Here is an 18,960-nt window from a genome sequence, read left to right on the forward strand (position 1 = left end):
ATAGCTATGTGTCCTTAAAACATCAGGATAACTATATGTTTATGTGTATAAATGAACAACAACAAACTGTTCCAATGCACAGGTATGACTGCATGATGTTTAGCACATTCAAGCCAGCTGGTCCTGTTTAGGACATTGTAAAATGGCCCATAAATTCCTGGAGCATCATACACTCCTACTCTATTGACAGGCTCACTGACTTCTAGTCTTTAGAGGAACAAAGGCTGCAAATTCACACTTTTACCAAAAAGGCTGCACACTGTTAGGTTACAGAAGAGCTCCTGCATCAGACACTTTCTTTTTCCAGCATGCACGTTTGGTGTTTGCACTTGTAAAGGCATTCCCAGCCATACTACAAGTTTACATTCTTTTGGATACGGCTCCCTTAATTACTCCAGAGACTCTGACGGAAACCCCTGGCTCCTGTCTCTGCTGTTACTGGGCCAGTAAATTGTGATTCAGATCGCATGTAAGAGGCTGCAAGTCAGCGACTCATTTTTTCCGACGACTTCAGGCACCAGAGGAGCGTCACAGCACTAACAGGCTGCTTCGTCGCTGCGGTTTCTTTGCAAGGTAAAGAAACATTACATACACGAGATATTCATGAAATTGTTGCACGGTGACGAGGAAAAAGATGTTTGTATGGGTGAAAGTTGTTGAAGTGATCAGGAGTTGCGGACTAGCTGTGATGCTCCGTTAGTTTTTAGACTTTCTGCTGCTGGAAAACCATGAAGCTACCAAAAAGACAGGATAGCTTCCGGCAATAATGGTTGATGTAAAACTAAATGTGCCACCCTTTGAAGATAAAAATGTGTGGAGAAATATGTGGCAGTAGCCTAGCGTGAATACACTGTAATTCAACATGTTCTTTTTATTAAATGGTGCATAATTTATACTTTTATTTTGAAGGTAAAATCATATTTTGTTGTATGGTGAAACAAATCTCCTAACTTAAAATGTACTGGCCCATCAACATCTCCAGTCCTCCTTGACAGGTACAATACAGTCTGTCTAAAAATTGCATGGAATTGATCGTTTTATTATTATAGCTCGCTAAAAAAGGTCTTGTGTTTGCTTCCTAAAATATGCTGAAGATGCAGTAGTCTCTGTTTTGTTTTGGTGCAAGGTAGAGCAGACCCATTGTGTAAACAAAACAATCGCTTTGTTTCAGGAAAAGACCACAATGGAAAAATGTTTAGTGGATCAGATCTGTCATGATGCCAAACAGATGGCTTTTCCAACCATTACAGCTGTGTGTGTGTGTATACTGCTCCACAAGTCTAATAAAGCCTGATACTTTTTGTTTCAGCCAGTTTGGAGATGCTCCAAGGGGCAGTGAGCAGTGCCTTACTCTGCCTGTCCTGCTTACTCCTGTTGGGGGTCTGCTTCCCAGCAGAGGTTGCAGGGGCAGGGGCAGCAGGGCCTCTTCCTACTTTTCCCCCTAAACAAGATTATGGGGAACCAGACCTTGAGGATTGGGAGTGGGGCTCTGGATCATCTCTTCTGCACCTGCTCCACAGCTTCCCTGCTGACAGCCCCTTCGTAACAGAGACCCCAGGAAAACCAGTCAACTGCACCCAGCGCTTCTGGTTACCACCGTCCTCTCCGATCTGCTGGGAAAACATAGCCGGACCTGAGGAGTTCGCCAGGTCCCGTCTGCTTGTTCTCCAGAATAGGGCTGCCCTGCAGGCTGTGTCCAGCTCCAGCGGGATGGAGGACGGAGGGAGTTCCTACGAGCACCAAGCCAGAGAGGAGGTCCAGGGGATCCACTCAGACCACCAGAGTGTGGTGGAAACTATGCAGACCATGGAGAAGGTCTTTGTCTCTCTGCAGGAGAAGAGGAAAGAGGGGAAGGAGCAGGGGGTCCTTACCAGGTGAGAAACAGAAGTCCACAGATCATTTGATGGAGTTAATAAAAGAATTTTTGGGGTGGGGAATTAACCACTCTCCTTGACTTGGAAGAAAATACAGCCACTCTTTATTTGTGAATCAAGACCTGCTAAATAAATTGCAGCCACAGAATGAATGAAATAAGCACAGGTGGCAGTTCTGTGGCTGCTGATGGACTTCAGCACCACAATATTTTTCCATAACCCAGGATTATATTTCATAAATATATATATGTATGAGATCAGATGTCTGACTGTCCGTCAAATCAGTTACATGATGCCAGTGTAGCATGGCTCGGTGTGTTGGAGATGTTTCTTCCTGACAGCTGTTTCAGAGAGTGTAGAGTTCAATATAAAAATGAATGGCATCTTTGTGATTAACTATTTATCTTTTACAATAAATCTCAGAAAGAATTAATCTGGGATGAGAAAAAGTCAAAAGACCTTCCCCAGCTTTCCAAAAACATTCAAACTACCCATCATTCAGTAAGAAGAAAAAATACATAATTCACCCTGTCCCTTTTCTTATACCCTCCACCCATCTAATACTTTTTTTCAGTTGAAAGGCGGTGTATAGCCTGTAATCAAATGTTAAGGGGTCCTCAAACGGTACATTTGAACTCTGGCAATATCCCCACTTACATTGCTGTGGAATTATTACTAAATCACTGTTAGTGAGGGAGTCACCCCGGATCAGTGTTGCTTGTTTAGCTCAATCCCAAACACTTTCTGAATGCCAAAGCAGACAGTGGAAAAACCATCCAGACGAGCATCTGAGTCATTTCAACTGTTTTCCAACAGTCATCTGTTGGGACATCTGGCTGAGATGAGGCTGTGGCACTCGCAAAGAATGGAGGCAACTTAACACTTTCGCTCCGTTAGATGTGTGAGAACAGACTCACGCCTCTTGGACAGTTGTGACGTTTTGGGAAAATAAATCTTCTGCAAACTAGTGTGTTAATGTGTGAAAAAGTCTCAGACATTTACTTGTGGTTTGTCACCCCTTTCAGCATGAAGGAGAATCTTGCCAACACAAGGGACGCCATAGATGGAAGAGAGCACATGGCAAACATCCTGGAGAACCATTTTTCTACTTTAGAGAAGACTCTGCTCAACATGCAGCTCCGACTCAACAAACTCTTCCAACAGTGACGATGACGCGTACCTGTTGTCTCTTTTTCTTGCCTTATTTGAATTGAATTGATATATCCGTGTATTATACAACCATGTAGCAACTGCATGTACACTCAGGATTATGTTAGTCTGTGGTATGAGGACAAAACACACTTGATATGCACCTTATCTCATCAAAACATTTACTAAATTAACATGTGTAACCTGGAATCAGCAGATAAATAAACCTCTTTATCAGGGAGATTTGATGAATATGTAGCTGTTAAATCTCCTTTAGATCTCATGGTCACACTAACAGAAATTCATCATTCAACATTCATGAACTGCATTTTCATACGTCTATCTCACCAAGAGTGTGGTGTAAAAAGCACGTGGTGCAACATGAATATCAGACAGCATGAATCTTTATTTTAATATCAAATCTAAACAATTAATTTGTACGTTCTGAGTGAGATGCTTTGTGAGGTGGTCAGCTGTTATATACACTTTAAATAGTCACATCTATTAGGCTGAGTGTGAGTTTTCATTTGGAAAGACAGCATGTTCAGTTGCTTTTAGTAAAGCTGAGAAAAAAATAAGAGGTATTTGTACTTTTGATAAGTTCAAACAACTTTCAAGTATTTGATAAACTACTCACAACTCAGACATGACAGTATCTTTTTTTTTTTAAACGGATGTATAACTTAGAATCAGTAACATCTGCATATTTCACTGAAAATCAATGTTTGACAGCACCTCTAAAATAAAGTTTTCACCCATTCATATTTTAAAAATGCAATAACTGGAGCTGAGACATCTGTGCTCCAGCTGTGTGGAATGGATTCCCATTACGTCTTGGTTTGTTACATGGAGTGAGCTCATACAGGCCTGTGAGTGGTTAAGAAAGAACAATTCACCGCTCCTGATTACTGTGCATGCAAAACAAGCACAAAATATATAAGACACTGCTACCAGAAAGCTTTCAAAGATAGTCTAGGAATATGGGCCAAATGCAAAATATCATCTTTGTAGAGGGGATCAATTCTGCAGAGAAGGGGTGATGGCACTATGATTCATCTAAGGCTGCTTAGTTTAGGTCAGTGTAACACATTTCGATTTCTGGCATCAAGTATTTATCTTAGACACATAGTACAACTTCTACGTTCCCATATGACTGTTGTTTTTGAGTCTTCATTTGCCCTATGTTGCTCTACTTTCAGCTCCATGTCCACTCACGTCTTCCATGAGCCCTACAGCTGAACTCTGTCAATGTACTCACAAGCATTGACAAAGTTCAGGGTGTCATTTTGCTCTCAAAGAATGGCATATACATTTGATAACATCTGTCCAGATGTAAAATTCAGCCAGTGTCCTTTTTTAAAAGTCAGCTTCCTCTTCTTGCATTTGCTCCAAAGACTTGAGGTAGTCTCGAGCCAAGATCTTCTTGGGCAGGATATCTGTCGGTTAAAAGGAGAATATTGCACTGTGTCAAACTCGTTCTCACAGTCGCTACTTTTTACTGTAGCTGTACAACGCCATCCCTGATTGCCACAACTTGTCGAGCCGTGAGGTGCTGTGAAACTGTGTGTTTAGCTTCTGAATGGTTATGAAATAGATCTTAAAACATAATTTTGTGCCTGGAAGGAAGTTATACTAAATTTGATGATTGATTGATTTGAATGATTTAAATCATGACTGGTCAACCCAAATGCAATCACGCAGTAAACATGAGATTTCTTTAGCAGACCACACAGCTGCAAGAAAAACATCTGCAGAAAACTAGCAAGGATTGTAGCAACTTGTTGCAAACAAACACAACGAGGTGCAAGTTTGTGCTGAAGAAAGTATTTAGCAAGAGTCAGAATAAACAGCCCACTTCATTTGAACTATTTGATAGTTTACTTCAAAATGCAGTGATTTGTTTCTTCACATGTCATAACTTTTAAGAGCTTCTAATGTGCCAAAAATGCTGTTTACATTCCAACAGAGAGTATTAGAGAGAGTAAAAAGCACAATAACACTGTCAGGTTTATTACAATGAAATAGGAAGTGTTAAATTTAAAAGAACACAAGTTGAAAGTTAGAATAAAGAGCAGGTTGAACTTGAGAAATCACCTTTTGCAATGGGAGATAAATCAGTATAGGCCTCCTTTATCATGGTATGTGTAATTTTAAATTGCAATATCCATATATAATGTGATATTGTTAATTTCCTGGAAATATTTCTTAAAAACCCTTGAAATAACAAGACAAGAATGTCTGATTTTGGTAACTGACAAATCAAGGTACCTCCTGCAATTTATGTAAAAATCAAATAAATGGCGTGGAGTAGCATAATGAACAAAAACATGTTCAACAGGTTTAAACACAGTTGGTGCACCTAGCTAAAACTAATGCAGTCAAGTACAACAATCCTGCAATAAATCTTACTCTCATGAAGGTTAAAATGTTCTTTTACTGAAACTTTAGAGAGGTGTTGATTCAACTCTTCGGACGTTTTGGAGGCTGTGATTTGTGGTGCTGTTGAACGGTATTGCATTATACTGAGAGGTGTTTCTAACATTTTGACTTATTTATATAATGAGGGTATAGCACAAACTAAAGCATCCAAAAGAACTGAACATTACAAACTTTGTGAAGATCATATTCATTGCTTTTGTACTGAATCGCATTCATCATTTTTAGCTAGGTGTACCTAATAAAATGTTAACTGAGCGCATACTAGAGCCATAAGGTATACAAGTTCTAAAAAAAGGTTTACAACAGTGAAGTTGGTTTCCGATTCGGCAGTTAAGGGGAAAGTTACATTTGGTCCAGATTTAAAAAAAACACTATGTCTAGCTAAAGTTGTCAAATCTGCACTAGAATTAAGAGTTTCAGATTTTTGAAGCCTTTATTCTATTTGTGAAAATGCAAATATTTATGGGTTTTTTTTGCATCGAGACCACATTAGAACAAATCCAGATCAAAATCACTCTGGCTACAGCTGTCAAATGTAAACTAGATTATTCCAGAGACAGTTTTCTTTAAAACACAGTTTCACATTTGTGAAACCTTTATTCTATTTGTGAAGATTAAAAAGGGTGATTTATATTTTTTTTTTTAAACATGTAGACTACATTAGACCAGATCCAGATTAAAAAACACTGTGCCTAGAGCTGTCAAATATGTACTAGAATGTCCAGAAAGTTTTAAATATAGTTTCCTTTTGTGACAATGAAAAAAGGGTGATTCATATAGTCTAAAAAAACATATGCATCTCCTCTTTTCTAAAGGTTTAACAAAACTGAAACGATGTTTTAAAGAAACTTTATCCTCTCTGGGACATTGTATTGCAGATTTGAGAGCTCTAGGCATGGTGTTTTTTGATCTGGATCTGGTCTAATATGGTCTACACGTAAAAATAAGAACATATAAATCGCCCTTTTTTTCTGGACCCGAGTTTCCTTCAACTTTTCCCTTAATTGCCGAATCGGGAAGCCAACTTCAGCCTCGTAAAAGGTTCCAGGTTCCGATGTTTCAGTGGTAAAAGGCCCGCATGCTGCAGACGGCCCCTGTGGGTTTATGTGTCTCACCTGTAAGAAAGTGGAAAGTCTCCGTCTCCTCCGCGGTGTGAGCGAGGTCGCTGTATGACAGTGTGTTGCTTTCTTTCCCGGAGCCGTTGTTGAATGAGGACAGAGCCAGGTGTTGGACAAACAGCTCCTTCAACAGTAACGTTACAAGACAAGTCAGCAAAGAACAGATTCACAGCAAGTGGGCAGACAAGCTCAAACGGAAACCGAAACCGCTCCATTTACAGTTATCCCAGAAGCTAACAGCGAGCTAATCCCTGTTAGCAGCGGCAGCAGCAGATGCACGGGCTGATGAGTTAGCAGTGAACCTGTATGTAAGAAGTGAACCGATAATTTAACTTACTGTCGCCTTGGTGGTGAGGAAAAGAGCGTCCTGGTTGATGCTGGACACGTCCGGTGAGCTCTTCATGATCAACCTCACTCTGGAAATTGGAAGAGAGATGGCTTTTTTGTCGGTGGACGTTTGGTCGTCTTTCTCGGGATTATTTTGAGACATCTTCATGAGGAAGCGGCGCCAGACAGGCGGAACTTGATGTATTGTTTTGAACGGTGACGCGTTTCTTTTTCATGTTCAAATTAACAGCAGTTGGCGGGCTTAGCTGTGGAGGTGCGCTACCTGCTGGCGTGGAGGCGCTGCACGTGAAAACGACTTTGTGTGTCATCAAAAATATTCTAATATTTTAATTATTGTCTTGTTTCCTAACTTAACTGGCATTGTTTCAGTGTGGTCTAAACCACACTGTTTTGAAAATCAGATTCATTCTTTGTTATTGTGGTGTCCGAACAATAATGCTCATAAAGGTTTATTAAATCAAGGAGTTCCAGCATCAATTACAAGCTCTGCAGTAGCTTGGAGAGTGACCCAGCCCGATGGCCACTCTGTCTCTATGTACATCAAACAAAGCTTATATAGGATATGTTTAGGTCTCTGTTAGGTACCATAGAAGGGTTTGAGTCTGCAAAATAAAAGGTCAAACCCATAGAAGGGTACAGTACTATCTTGAGGTAACAAAACAAGGGGTTAGAGGTCAAATTCTATAGAAGGGTTCAGTCCCTACATAACCACCAATCACTGCTCTCCCCGTAGAAGGTCACTGACCCTCTGTCCTGCTGCTACAGTGCTATTTTGAACTGTTATGAGTCAAATACATAAATATTGGATACTACATTATCCTAAAAAAAAACAACCTTCAGCATAGATAACACACACATACTAGGCCTACACATAATACACATACACACACATATCTACACATTACACAGGAGTGGCATCGGGAAATTGGCTGTGAATTTAATGCTTTTATGGCACAGGGTACAAACCAATCCCAATAGTACAAAAATCAAAATCAATGGTTTCACTCAACATGCAATGTTTTACCTTTCCAATAAAGGAACATTATTTTTGTGATCATAAAACAAGACTAAAAGGTCAATTTCCTTGTAAACAAAATGTAGAACTTATAAATCACCTCCTGTTTTTGGAGCTAAAAGTCTTTCCAAAATCAGCATTAAAATTGATTTAGACGTTTAAGTGATTCCTTTGAATATTTCATCCCCTTCCACACATGAATCTTTATTTTCCTTCATTTCACTCTATACAGCACACAGGTGGTGCAGTTATAGTAAAGCAAAAATGAAAAAGCTACAGGAGGAATTTAATGATGCATTCAGAATCTCGCTTAAGCTCCCAAGATGGAAAAGTGCAAGTCATATGTTTGTGACTACTAACTGCAGAATTTCATGTATAATTGTATGTGTCGGCTAATTGAGTCCAAAAATGAAAAAAATATTTGCTTTATGTAAATCATTACTGTCACATTTAGTAATGTCCACTTACTTCTTCTTTTTAGGTCAAAGAGCTCTGACAGTTTGGTATTTTGAACTCAACTGTTTGAGTTTTTGAAAGTTAAACTTGCATTAATTCATTGTGTTTACTAATTGAGATTTTTGTCAGATCTGTATGTTAAAAAAGATAGGTGTGCGGGGATAGGAGCAAGAGAGAACAAATAGTTGCTGCCTCTATTGAGTTTGAGAGAAACTGTCTTCTTTGAACCATGGCAAAGTTGAAACATGGACATAATCAACTAACTATACACTGCTGGTAAGTCATGTATTCAAATTCCAACTGAAATATAGACACTTTTGTGGTAAACAAGCAAGGACCAGTGCCACCAATGGAGGGGCCTTATACATGTAAACTGAAATAAATCTGGAATTCAAATCCTTTTAACTTGAAAGGGAAAATAGTATAAATGTGTTTAAGTTGTTTTAACTGTCAGTTAGAATAATGCAGAAATGTACATTGGTTTTAAGGGAAGTTTATCTTGCACTGATAAAGTAAAATAATTATTTGTTTCAACTCAAAGTATAAAGTTGAAACAAGTTATAAATGTCTACTCAACTTTAAAAAAAACCCAACAACATTAAGAGAACTAGAACACTGTAGTTATATCAACTTTATAAACTTTAATTTGTGAGTTAAAACAAAGGTAATCTTTAAGTTGAGCTAACTTGCATAATGTTTTACAGTGTAACAGAGCCTACACAAAGTGACAAAAGGTATTCCTCTTGATTTTTGGTAAAATTGGAAACAATGTCTGTGCATGTTATAATCCCTGTGGATGGTGAAATATGATTCTGTACATATTTATGTATGTGTCCTTGCATTGTATCTCATTATTTTATTTTTATTTTACTGATATGGACCTTTGTGTCTGAAATAAAGTTGATTGATTGATTCATATGTTATTGGATGTTTTTTTATTAAAATTATCATTTATTTACGGCAGCCAACACAGTAACACAGTATTGCATGCATTGCACAACAAATGTGTAAAATATAGAGTATAATGAAAAGATGTGGGGTTATTTTAATTGTATTTCCCCCAACATATTGGACTGTATCCCGTCATACTGTTTATGTATTAACGCTAAGATTATATTGTGTCCCCATTGTGTCCCCATTGTGTCCCCATTGTGTCCCAGCTCCGTAGCTGGTTGAGCTGCGGGCGCAGTCTCCTCCAGTCCAGTGGTGGCGCTTTTCATCCACATAGCAAACCACAGAAGAAGAGCCAATGTCAATAGAGGCAAAGAAGAAGAAACAGTGGCGTTTGCAATGGCGGTGATGTGGCAGCGAAAATAAACAACCCCGGCTGCTATTTGATGCTGTCGTGATTATCGTTGTTCCTCTGATCTCGTAGCTAGTCGTTTATCTGTCTATATCTTCCTCTGTGTTTGTGTCACCTGCGGGAGCCACAGCGGTGTGTTACTGCTGGATATTACACAGTTAGTAGGAGCTGAACGAGCAGCCGCCGTCTCATTGTTGAGTATTGACGGTAATTTCCCTCGTACCCTAGCGTCGTTTTCCGACCACTAACGATGCCACTGGGTTTGAAACCATGCTGTGCTGTCTGCAAGACGAACTCTTCGTCGATGTGGAAGAAGGGAAACCAGGGAGAGATCCTCTGCAACAACTGCACAGGGAAGAGCAGCAGCGGCGGAGCATCGGGACCCACCATGTCCTCCATCATTCAGCCCAGCAATGGCGGAGGAAAGCAGGTCGGTCACTGCCTGTTAATGTGCCCTTTACATTTAATGTTTCTCTTGGGGACTATTTTAAAGGGAACCCCCCTCTCTAAAGTAGAGTTCACATGCCTGTTTGTGGACTTCAATTACAGCCCAGTTTTGTATCATTAAGCCAGGCAAACAGCAATATAACATTGTAATGTGAATAAGTACTTTACGTTATAATAAACGCCCCCGGCGAGTTTAATGGGATATTAAGGATGTTTTACTAAATTTTAATGAATTAAGGATCAATAAAAATGTTTAAATTAGCTAATTCCAGCTTAGCAATGTTGAAATGTGCTGCCTTTTTCTGATTTCTGTATCACTGTGAATCGAAACAAGCACCTGGAAGGCACCAGGACACATTATGATGGACATTTATTATTTTTTCTTATAGTTTATTACCCAATGATCATTTAGCTGCAGCCCAATTAAATGTTGCTACAGGTAAAATGAATGTCAGCTAGGAAAATTGTGCTGAATGCAACTAAGTATCTGGTGTGCAGTCCAAGCAGGAGATCCACAGGAGGTCCGCACGGCTGAGAAGCACCAAGTACAAAGCACCTGCTTCTGAGAAGAAGGTGTCAACAAAAGGAAAGGGGAGAAGACACATATTCAACTCAAAAATGTAAGTCAAAGATGGATTTAATCAGCAAATTTAGTTGTTTCTCTTCACTATGAGTTCATGTGTTTGACTCCTGTGTGTGATCTCTTTCTTTAGCCAATCAAAGCACCAGAATCCGTTGCAACAATCATCACGTCAGAATCCGTATTTTATAAGGTATGGTGTTTATTCTTACCAAGCAAAAATAATCTCATGTAATTGTGGCTTTAATTACTGCACAGTTGTACCAGACCTTCATCCTGTCATACATGTGAGAGAAGGAGCCTCATCCTCTGTTTTTGTTTGTACCCACAGGGTGTATACTACCAGACAGGAGATGTGATCAAGGTAACAGATGAGGAAGACGGGAAGCCGTACTATGCTCAGATTCGAGGCTTCGTGCAGGACCAGTACTGTGAAAAGAGTGCTGCCTTGACCTGGTTGATCCCCACAAAGGCCAGCCCAAAGGACCAGTTTGATCCTGGCACATACATCGTTGGTGAGCAATGATAAATGAAAATTGTATTATTTCTACGCCATTTATGTGACAATCTAAGAACTGTCGATTTTGTATCAGGTCCCGAGGAGGATCTGCCCAGAAAGATGGAGTACCTGGAGTTTGTGTGCCACGCCCCCTCTGAATATTTCAAGTCACGGAGCTCTCCGTTTCCCACCATCCCCATTCGACCAGAGAAAGGCTACATCTGGACCCACATAGGACCCACACCAGCGCTCACTGTCAAAGAGTCTGTCAGTGGTAGCAGTTAACAGAACTGTGACATGGACTTAGTCTGTTGCTTTTAAACAGACATATGTACATTTATGTAATATAAAGAAAACAAAAATGGTTGTTAACCACAGCCATTACTTCAGATTGAAGACGGGTTGTAATTTAATACAAAGGAAACATGATGTAGCTGCATTTCAAACAAGTTGTTTGCACAACTGCGACATTGGAATATTACTTTTGTATTTAGTAATAAAAAAAGCTCTTTTTGACCATCCATTTCATCTGTGATTGTTTAAAAAATAGTATTAATGTGTGGCCAGTAGACCAAAATGACTTTTTTTTTTTTACATTTTCACTTTTGTGAATTAAGATGTAAAAGTCTTTATTGTGGCAAAAAAAGAAAATAGATTACAGTAATAGAGACAAAGTGCTAAGTCCCAATGTTGCTTATCTGATGTGTGATGTTCTTGATGACTAATTTACAGCTGAGTTGTGTGATGATGCTTAACAGTGGTGTCTTTGTGCCAGTGCGACTGAGATAAAGATGGAAACATAAAACTGGTGGCGAAGACATTACCTGGGGCACGTTCAATGTCAAAACATTTTGCACCGGTTTACGGGTTGTGTTTCCTAGAAACGGTGCGCAACGGGCTTTGATGTAGCTGTGTTTTCTGTCGTTTGGTGGGTGTGTGAGAGGTCTTACCCAATCAGCAGCGACGTGTATATAAACACAGCCATATTAAAAAGGCAGGTTAAGTGTAGTAAGCTTGCGCGCACACAGGGCGTTCAAGACGCCAGTGTTTCGGTTTTGCTACTACAGGGCAGAATTTAGATCCTACAGATGATAATTAAGATTTGATTGAAACCGACACCCAATATTCATGATTCATATAAACCAGAGTAGTGAGCTATCGGTCTTAAGCAGGGACACATTTGCAAGGTTGCTTGATGGAGTTTTTTTGTTTGTAGATTATCAGATTGCGTCTACTGTCAAACCTGTGTGTAAATGCACACATAAGATACATAATCACAACTGTATGTATAGCTTACAACAAGAAGCTGTCTCTCATTATTAACATTGTGCTGTAGGGTTAAATAGTAAGAAACAGAACATATTGCAGTCTAGTCAGCCGAAGAAGGAAGTGCGCAGGGGTGAAGCCTCTCGCTCTGCGTATATACTCTTTGATAAACCAAACTTTGTGAAGTCCGGTGTGGAAGTGTGGGATAGTCTCCCTGCGAGCTTGTTGGGGGATGATTGTTTCCTCAAATGTATTTTTTCCCCCCCTAATGGATTGGACATCATGAATACTTCTTGATCACATGACCAGCCAGGAGTATGGGAAAATTCCAGTCCAAACTTGGTGAGTTGTTTTTTTACACCTCAAATTGTTTTGTTTAAAAAAAAAAAAAGATGGAATCGTTTCTGACTAGTATTATCTTCTCTCTCGTTATTTGGACAGCTTCGAAACGCAGACAGAGTCCGGAGGGTAAGACAGTAAACGCAAATACTGTACAAACAGCACTTTTTACTTATGTTCAAATACTTCTTATTATGTTCTGCAGGTGGTAGTTTGGCTTCCAATGTGCAGACCTGTCAAACGGAGCTGGAGCGATTCCATATCCACAAAACCAAACTGACAGAGGTAGAAACATTTTCGATCTGTTTGTATCATTCACCTCGCTTAATTTAGCATTACCTATATTCATGCAGACTAACCACTTTGGATTTAGGTAAACTAAACTCTGAGGGCGCCCACTCCAGGTAGCCTGCCTATTATAAAAAAAAAAGATCCCATGATGCTTTTTTTCATCCTTCAATACTGTAATGGAATTGTATTGATGATCATATAGATAGATAGACTTGAAACTGGTCACATGTAATATCACAGCCAAAGGTTAGATACTTATAGTTAATAATTTAGTCAATTTAGCACTGCAGCTCCAGAGATGTATTGAACATAATAGAGGGCTTTTAGGGAATTCATGTCAGAATCAAGAGTCAGGATAAAGGGTGGCATATTTATTATATTAATAAAATGACTGGCCATGACATTAAATTGACAATATCTAACAATACATTAGTTTTCTCTTCCAGAACATTCTCTTAAAAGCATTAATTCATTTCCCATGGAGGAAAAAAAAAAAGAATTAAAATCACACACAGCCTCCCTTTAATGGTTTATTGCACTGCCAAGAGCTTTACACCAGTTCAGCCAGTTTTGAGGATTAACTGTATTTGCTCACATCACATCCAGGAGACATAAAAGGTGTTTGGAGGCAGTCGTATATTTATTTTTCCGCCCTTCCTCCTCCATCTCTCTATAAAGGGACGTCCAAGTCTGTGAAGTGCAACACAGCCACCCCGTCCGAACAGCGAGGTCTTTATACCCGACTGCACTGAAAAAAAGTCTCCACATCTGGTACTGCTTTCCTGCTCCAGACAGACAGACTGTGGGGAGGGTGGAGGAACATGTGGGGAGGGGTGTTTGATTGCGTAAGAGGCATCACATGTAAGCATTAATGATGCAGTCACATTTGGGACTCGGAAACTGTTAAAGAGAAGATAAATTGTCCTCTTCATTAAGTTTTATTTGTGGAAAACAGTCATAGACTCTCCTATTAACTATAAACACACTAATTTGTAACCATTTTGTGGTGAAAGTAGATCATAGATGTTGTAATGTGCTTCCAAAGACCAGAGTGTAGCTTAGCGGTGCAGTATTTCCACTTATCATCTTTATAAAGGTTTAGAAACTTGTTAGAAGTTGAGGAAATATTCGTACCATGCTGTATTTAAGTTCTGGAAAGATCTACCGTTTGGAAAAAGATGTCGACTCAGCCAAGGTGTATAGGGTCATGGTGGAGTTTCTGTGCCTCTTAATGACAGAGAGCTTCCTGCAATTAGATTTTCCAGCGTAATTTAGTGTCATACTCCATGACACCATCTCTCCGAGACATCTTATATTGTTTTCTGTCAGCGTTTAGTCTTCCACCATACCCTCTTTTGCATCCTTGGTATAAATTCCGCCTTAATTTAATATTGAAAGAGTTTTCCACAGAGTTTCACAGTTTTAAAAAAATTATTGCTGACATAAATATGATGTTTCTCTTTAAAACTTTGACAACACACTCATAACTAAACAATAGTTGTGACACAAAAAGTGTGCTCCTGAAGGCACACAGGCCAAGTACCTGAATATTTACATACTTACCTGTCAAATACACGTGTGTGTGTGTGTGTGTGTGTGTGTGTTTTATTAACACTGTGTAAATATTGTAAAATCCAAGTACAAACATCATGACCAAGGTTTTAATCTCTCCACCCATCAGCATCATAATGTCTGACATACCTAACAACTAGGAGTGGTTACTTTGACTTCTAAGCTCAAAGGAAATGATTTAACCTTGTGATTCTGTTGGTAATCCACCCTCCAGTGCAAAATCCACTCTAGACACTCAGTTTGTTCAGTTACATTCCTCTTTTGTTTGATAATTGCTCTAGAATTTGTAGCATTTTGTGTTAAAAGCCAATTTTTTTTTTCTGTAAGGTTGTCTAATAATTCATGTGACTTTTTATGGACACTTCACATGCACAACTGTTAAGGCAGCTTGTTGACCTTAACATGGGCGTTCCTGTCCCGTCTTACAGTGCAACATTCTGTCTAGGTATGAAGTTATCAGTCAGGCTGTGAGACATTCTTGTTGAGACAAAGGCAGCTACTGTTTAGCTAACACTTGAAATTTTGTGATGACAAGTTGTATAATGATGGGGTATAACAGAAAAGGAAGAAGAGGTTTCTTCCCAGTGCACACCTCTCTGTTATCTGCACCGTCGCTTCCACCTCCCAGACCACTTTCACTGGAAATCAAACCCAGCATCAGCAGGCAGAGCGTGGCGGGCAGAGAGCAGAGGGTGTGTGCTCATCTTATCGTTTTCAAGCATCAGTGTGGCATTGGTGATGAATGTTGAGAGATAAGAAAAGTCTTGCTGGTGTTTTTCATGTGTCTCTAGCTTTGCAGCACAGACCGGTTTCTACCTGACAGAAGAGCAAGTATACATGATCAGGCTCTTTTTTTAAAGATCACAGAAATGGATATAAATCTTAAAGTTTTATAGTGCTCTGAAGTTTTATGGGGAACTAAGGCTGTTGAAAAATGACAGCATCTAATTACTGATTGTCAGTAGTGGAGGAAGTATTTAGATCCTTTACTTAATACCACACTGGGAAAATCATCTATTGCATGTACTAGTCCTGCATTCAAAACCTTACTTAAGTATCATCATCATCACTGTCAGTGTTTTACTATCACTATGATGTTTATGGATTAATATTACCGCTGCATTTATGTGTATTTTGCATTTTACTGCCATAGATGTTTGAGGTTGAGCTAATTTATTTACTGTGGAGTAGTTGAATCTACAGCAATGCATAATATTCTTTAAGGTCATCATATATTTGTAGATCGCTCTCCTGTGAGAACCACCACCATGAGCTCAGCTTTTCAGAAAACAGCCCAGTTTTCAACTTTGTGACGATGCATTTTCCTGCTGATCCAAGGCTGATTTTTAAATAGTTAATTTAGCTTAAGAAGTTTCAACATACAAAGAAAACATCAGCATTGCTCACATCTAGAGATCAAACCCCACACTCATGGGACATAAAAAAACACTTAATTGCTTCCTCTCTTCTAACCCCTCTCCCTCTCTTAAAAGTGTGCTCTCTGTTAATTTACAACATGGTCACTTTTTCCACAGAACTTGTATGTAGAAGTGAGGAAAAACCAGTCTGACCTAAACGGCAACCTTAAAGGTGAGTAAAGACTTACATGCATCACACGGACATTGCTCTATTTATTATTTAACAGGCTTGATGATTATTGTGTAGATTTTGTGTATTAAAGTTTTGACACAAAAGCTTTAATAGGCCGCCTCCCTTTTTCAGATGTGTCTCATTTCGTTAAGGGAATAATGAAATAAAAACACATCTGTTTTATATTTGTGTGGGAAAGTTTTGACCCTTGAATGAACAGCTTTCAGTTAGTTTCCTCTCTGTTGCCAAACATTTATTGAAAACAGAGCTTAGAAATTAATTACAAAGGCATAGTATTTTAACACAGTAATCATAGTCACAGTCAGGCTACTGGATAGTGATATTTACAGTGAAGCTCTGTGTGTTGTTTAGTGGTTCTGCCACCAAAGAAGACACCTGACAGAGGTAAAAGCAACCACTTCCAGGTCAATAAACAGACAAAGAAGAGGAACAGCCATGCTGGTGTAAGTGTTTCCCTCCATATCTCTGACTAATCTACAGTGAATTTGCAAATCATGTTTGTAATTTCCAAACAACTTTAAGTAACAGATGGGGATTTTAGTGTGTCTGGATAATTATAGTTCTGAATTTTGTGAATTTTTTAAGCTCTGTGGCGCTTTCTGCAAAGTCACACATCTGATACTAATCAACAAGGGATTTTTAAAACTATTGATTTTGGTTTGGGGTCAACCCACACCATATAAATTACAGCAGTAATACACTTGTTTTTGTGACAATATATGCACATACAGGTCAACGACTGTACCATGGGGCTTGATGAGGACACTCAGCAGGAGTGGGTGTTCACACTGTACAACTTCAACAGCAGTGGCAATGTCATCAAAGAGGTAGGTTTCACACATATTGTTTAAATAAAGTACTGTCTGAAGTAGCTTGCTTTGTCCACAGTGTGTGTGTGTGTGGGTCTGCAGGACATTTCCAGTCTGATGCACTCCATGTATGAGGTTCTAGAGGCATCATTGGAGCAGCCGTGTGGTGGCACCGCACCCTTGAAGATAAAGCTAGTTGTTACTGCGTCTGCTGACCCAGTAAAGACCTCACAAATAGGTAAAATGCCATTATAATTGTGGATCTAGGAACCATAGGCATAACTTGTGGGGAAAACATGGGGGCAGACTGAGAGTCTGGCTGAAACGTTTCTGAACAGTGGGATTTTAGTTTAACACCAAACCACCAATGCTGCTGTCATGATAACATCCCTCTCTCATTGAAAACAAAAGTTGAAAAGGAGCAGAGTGCGTCTCAGGAGCCAGGAACCCCTGTAAGAAGACTTTATTGCATGGATGAAAACATGGAGCGCAGGAACCACTACCTGGATCTAGCTGGCATTGAAAACTATACCTCAAAGTTTGACAATACAGGTATAGAAACTCCACTATTGCTTCATTTCATGAACTGTTACATTTCTTCCTTTGGAAATACATAACATTAAAGGTGTTTTTCTTCTTTTTTCCAGAATCTCCCTCTCAGGAGCCCAGAGAGGATACTCCTCAGCATCATCCTGTGGTGAACATAGAGAACTGCATCTCCCCTGAGCCTCCTAGAGGCCTCTCTAACCCTCATTTCCTGAAGCGTAAGGCCATGTCGGTGGGGAAAGATAGGAATGCAGGACAGAGAAGGTCCTGCAGGCTACACGGCCAGCACCCGGCTTCATGGTGCCATCCTTCTTCGCCTCAACCTCAGGCACAGCGTACTCACAGCAGAAGGCTTCGCTCCAGGGCACTAGAGGCTTCCTCACACATAAGACCCACACAAGGGGGAGACAGGGAACTTCCAACTTCCAACCTTCAGCCCTCCTGTGGGGCTCAGGCATCTCCAGCCCAGAGACACGAGCACCATCACCACCATGACCATCATCATCATCATCATCACCATCACTACCACCCTTCATAAATGCATTTTAAACACATGTGGGACAGGTGAGAAGAGTTGGTGTCCTCTGCTGAACTGATTTATACCCATAAATCAGTTCAGCAGAGGACACCAACTCTTTTGGAGGTTTGGAGGTGAAATGCCACTCAGTAGGTCCTTGAATCACCTCATTTAAATTATATTCAGTGTGTGTTGGAATCAGGTTATGGCACTGTTATCTAATGCAAACAAACCCTAAACGATTACCTACTGTAGATCCAGAAAGGCCAGTTCATTGTTAACTGAATGCTACTTTTATAGCCATTTAGATTGACAGGTTAATCTCAGGTAGATTTCCACTTAAGCTTCAAATGTATTTAAATGCGCTCTTTGTAGAGCTACATGTCTGCATTTTAACCTAAAGCATGACTTTTGTATATTAACAATGTGTTTTTTTCTGTTTGGATAAAATAATGTAGAAATGGAAATACAGAATGTCTTTAATGAAACTGTTTTGTTTATTCTGTCACCTATTTATTTCCTGACCAAATATGTGTACCATGGAACAAAGAATATAATGGCATTGAATTATTTCACAGTTGATAGTTCAAGAAAGAGCCTTAGGGGACTGGATAAGGATTGAAAAATCTAGTCCTGTGTGCTTGAAATTACAATAAATCACTTCTCAGTTGATAGTCGGTATTACAAAAACACTCAAAGTCCACGCTTTTTTTCTACTTTCTTTTATGTGGTTTTACTTAACAGCAAGACATTCAATGGAGACAAGATTCCCAACTGTTTG

General features: G+C 39.5%; 4 protein-coding genes across 6 annotated transcripts; 3 read left to right on the forward strand and 1 right to left on the reverse strand.

Moving 5' to 3' along the window:
- The first annotated feature begins 295 nt into the window (after positions 1-295).
- LOC119907638 lies at positions 296-3,694 on the forward strand. 2 transcript variants are annotated; one of them, XM_038725372.1, is made up of 3 exons: positions 296-573; positions 1,310-1,874; positions 2,900-3,694. In XM_038725372.1, the coding sequence occupies exons 2-3, from the start codon at positions 1,321-1,323 to the stop codon at positions 3,039-3,041; spliced, it is 696 nt and encodes a 231-aa protein (XP_038581300.1). In that variant the 5' UTR covers positions 296-573; positions 1,310-1,320; the 3' UTR covers positions 3,042-3,694. The 2 variants fall into 2 exon arrangements, with proteins under 2 accessions (XP_038581300.1, XP_038581301.1); XM_038725373.1 differs by having other exon boundaries at positions 1,314-1,874.
- chrac1 (chromatin accessibility complex subunit 1) lies at positions 3,412-7,118 on the reverse strand. The gene is made up of 3 exons (XM_038725374.1): positions 6,918-7,118; positions 6,578-6,704; positions 3,412-4,459 (listed from the first exon to the last, which is right to left on the reverse strand). Exons 1-3 carry the CDS (start codon positions 7,074-7,076, stop codon positions 4,380-4,382), a joined length of 366 nt encoding a protein of 121 aa, XP_038581302.1. The 5' UTR covers positions 7,077-7,118; the 3' UTR covers positions 3,412-4,379.
- Positions 7,119-9,662: 2,544 nt separating this feature from the next.
- Positions 9,663-11,751, forward strand: gatad1 (GATA zinc finger domain containing 1). Its single transcript, XM_038725830.1, is given in 5 exon segments — positions 9,663-10,132; positions 10,648-10,773; positions 10,863-10,922; positions 11,061-11,244; positions 11,323-11,751. Coding segments are annotated over 5 exon segments (741 nt in total). The 5' UTR covers positions 9,663-9,952; the 3' UTR covers positions 11,514-11,751.
- Positions 11,752-12,692: 941 nt separating this feature from the next.
- LOC119908167 (protein naked cuticle homolog 2) lies at positions 12,693-18,667 on the forward strand. 2 transcript variants are annotated; one of them, XM_038725932.1, is made up of 10 exons: positions 12,693-12,836; positions 12,936-12,962; positions 13,039-13,118; positions 16,232-16,286; positions 16,659-16,750; positions 17,039-17,134; positions 17,219-17,354; positions 17,528-17,668; positions 17,764-18,132; positions 18,287-18,667. In XM_038725932.1, the coding sequence occupies exons 1-10, from the start codon at positions 12,812-12,814 to the stop codon at positions 18,352-18,354; spliced, it is 1,089 nt and encodes a 362-aa protein (XP_038581860.1). In that variant the 5' UTR covers positions 12,693-12,811; the 3' UTR covers positions 18,355-18,667. The 2 variants fall into 2 exon arrangements, with proteins under 2 accessions (XP_038581860.1, XP_038581861.1); XM_038725933.1 differs by lacking the exon at positions 18,287-18,667 and having other exon boundaries at positions 17,764-18,280.
- Positions 18,668-18,960: the final 293 nt, after the last annotated feature.

This window comes from Micropterus salmoides, unplaced genomic scaffold, assembly GCF_014851395.1.
Source record: "Micropterus salmoides isolate LMB-PRFRI ecotype aquatic unplaced genomic scaffold, ASM1485139v1 Ms_hic_scaffold_17, whole genome shotgun sequence".
Classification (NCBI taxonomy): domain Eukaryota; kingdom Metazoa; phylum Chordata; class Actinopteri; order Centrarchiformes; family Centrarchidae; genus Micropterus; species Micropterus salmoides.

Coding starts and splice junctions, on each gene's coding strand:
- LOC119908167 (XM_038725932.1), top strand. CDS start 12,812: ATGGGAAAATTCCAGTCCAAACTTG. Junction 12,837..12,935: donor AAAATTCCAGTCCAAACTTG/GTGAGTTGTTTT, acceptor TTATTTGGACAG/CTTCGAAACGCAGACAGAGT. Junction 17,355..17,527: donor AGTAAAGACCTCACAAATAG/GTAAAATGCCAT, acceptor TGAAAACAAAAG/TTGAAAAGGAGCAGAGTGCG.
- LOC119907638 (XM_038725372.1), top strand. CDS start 1,321: ATGCTCCAAGGGGCAGTGAGCAGTGCCTTACTCTGCCTGTCCTGCTTA. Junction 1,875..2,899: donor GAGCAGGGGGTCCTTACCAG/GTGAGAAACAGA, acceptor CACCCCTTTCAG/CATGAAGGAGAATCTTGCCA.
- chrac1 (XM_038725374.1), bottom strand. CDS start 7,076: ATGAAGATGTCTCAAAATAATCCCGAGAAAGACGACCAAACGTCCACC. Junction 6,705..6,917: donor TCCTCACCACCAAGGCGACA/GTAAGTTAAATT, acceptor TTACTGTTGAAG/GAGCTGTTTGTCCAACACCT. Junction 4,460..6,577: donor GACTTTCCACTTTCTTACAG/GTGAGACACATA, acceptor TTTAACCGACAG/ATATCCTGCCCAAGAAGATC.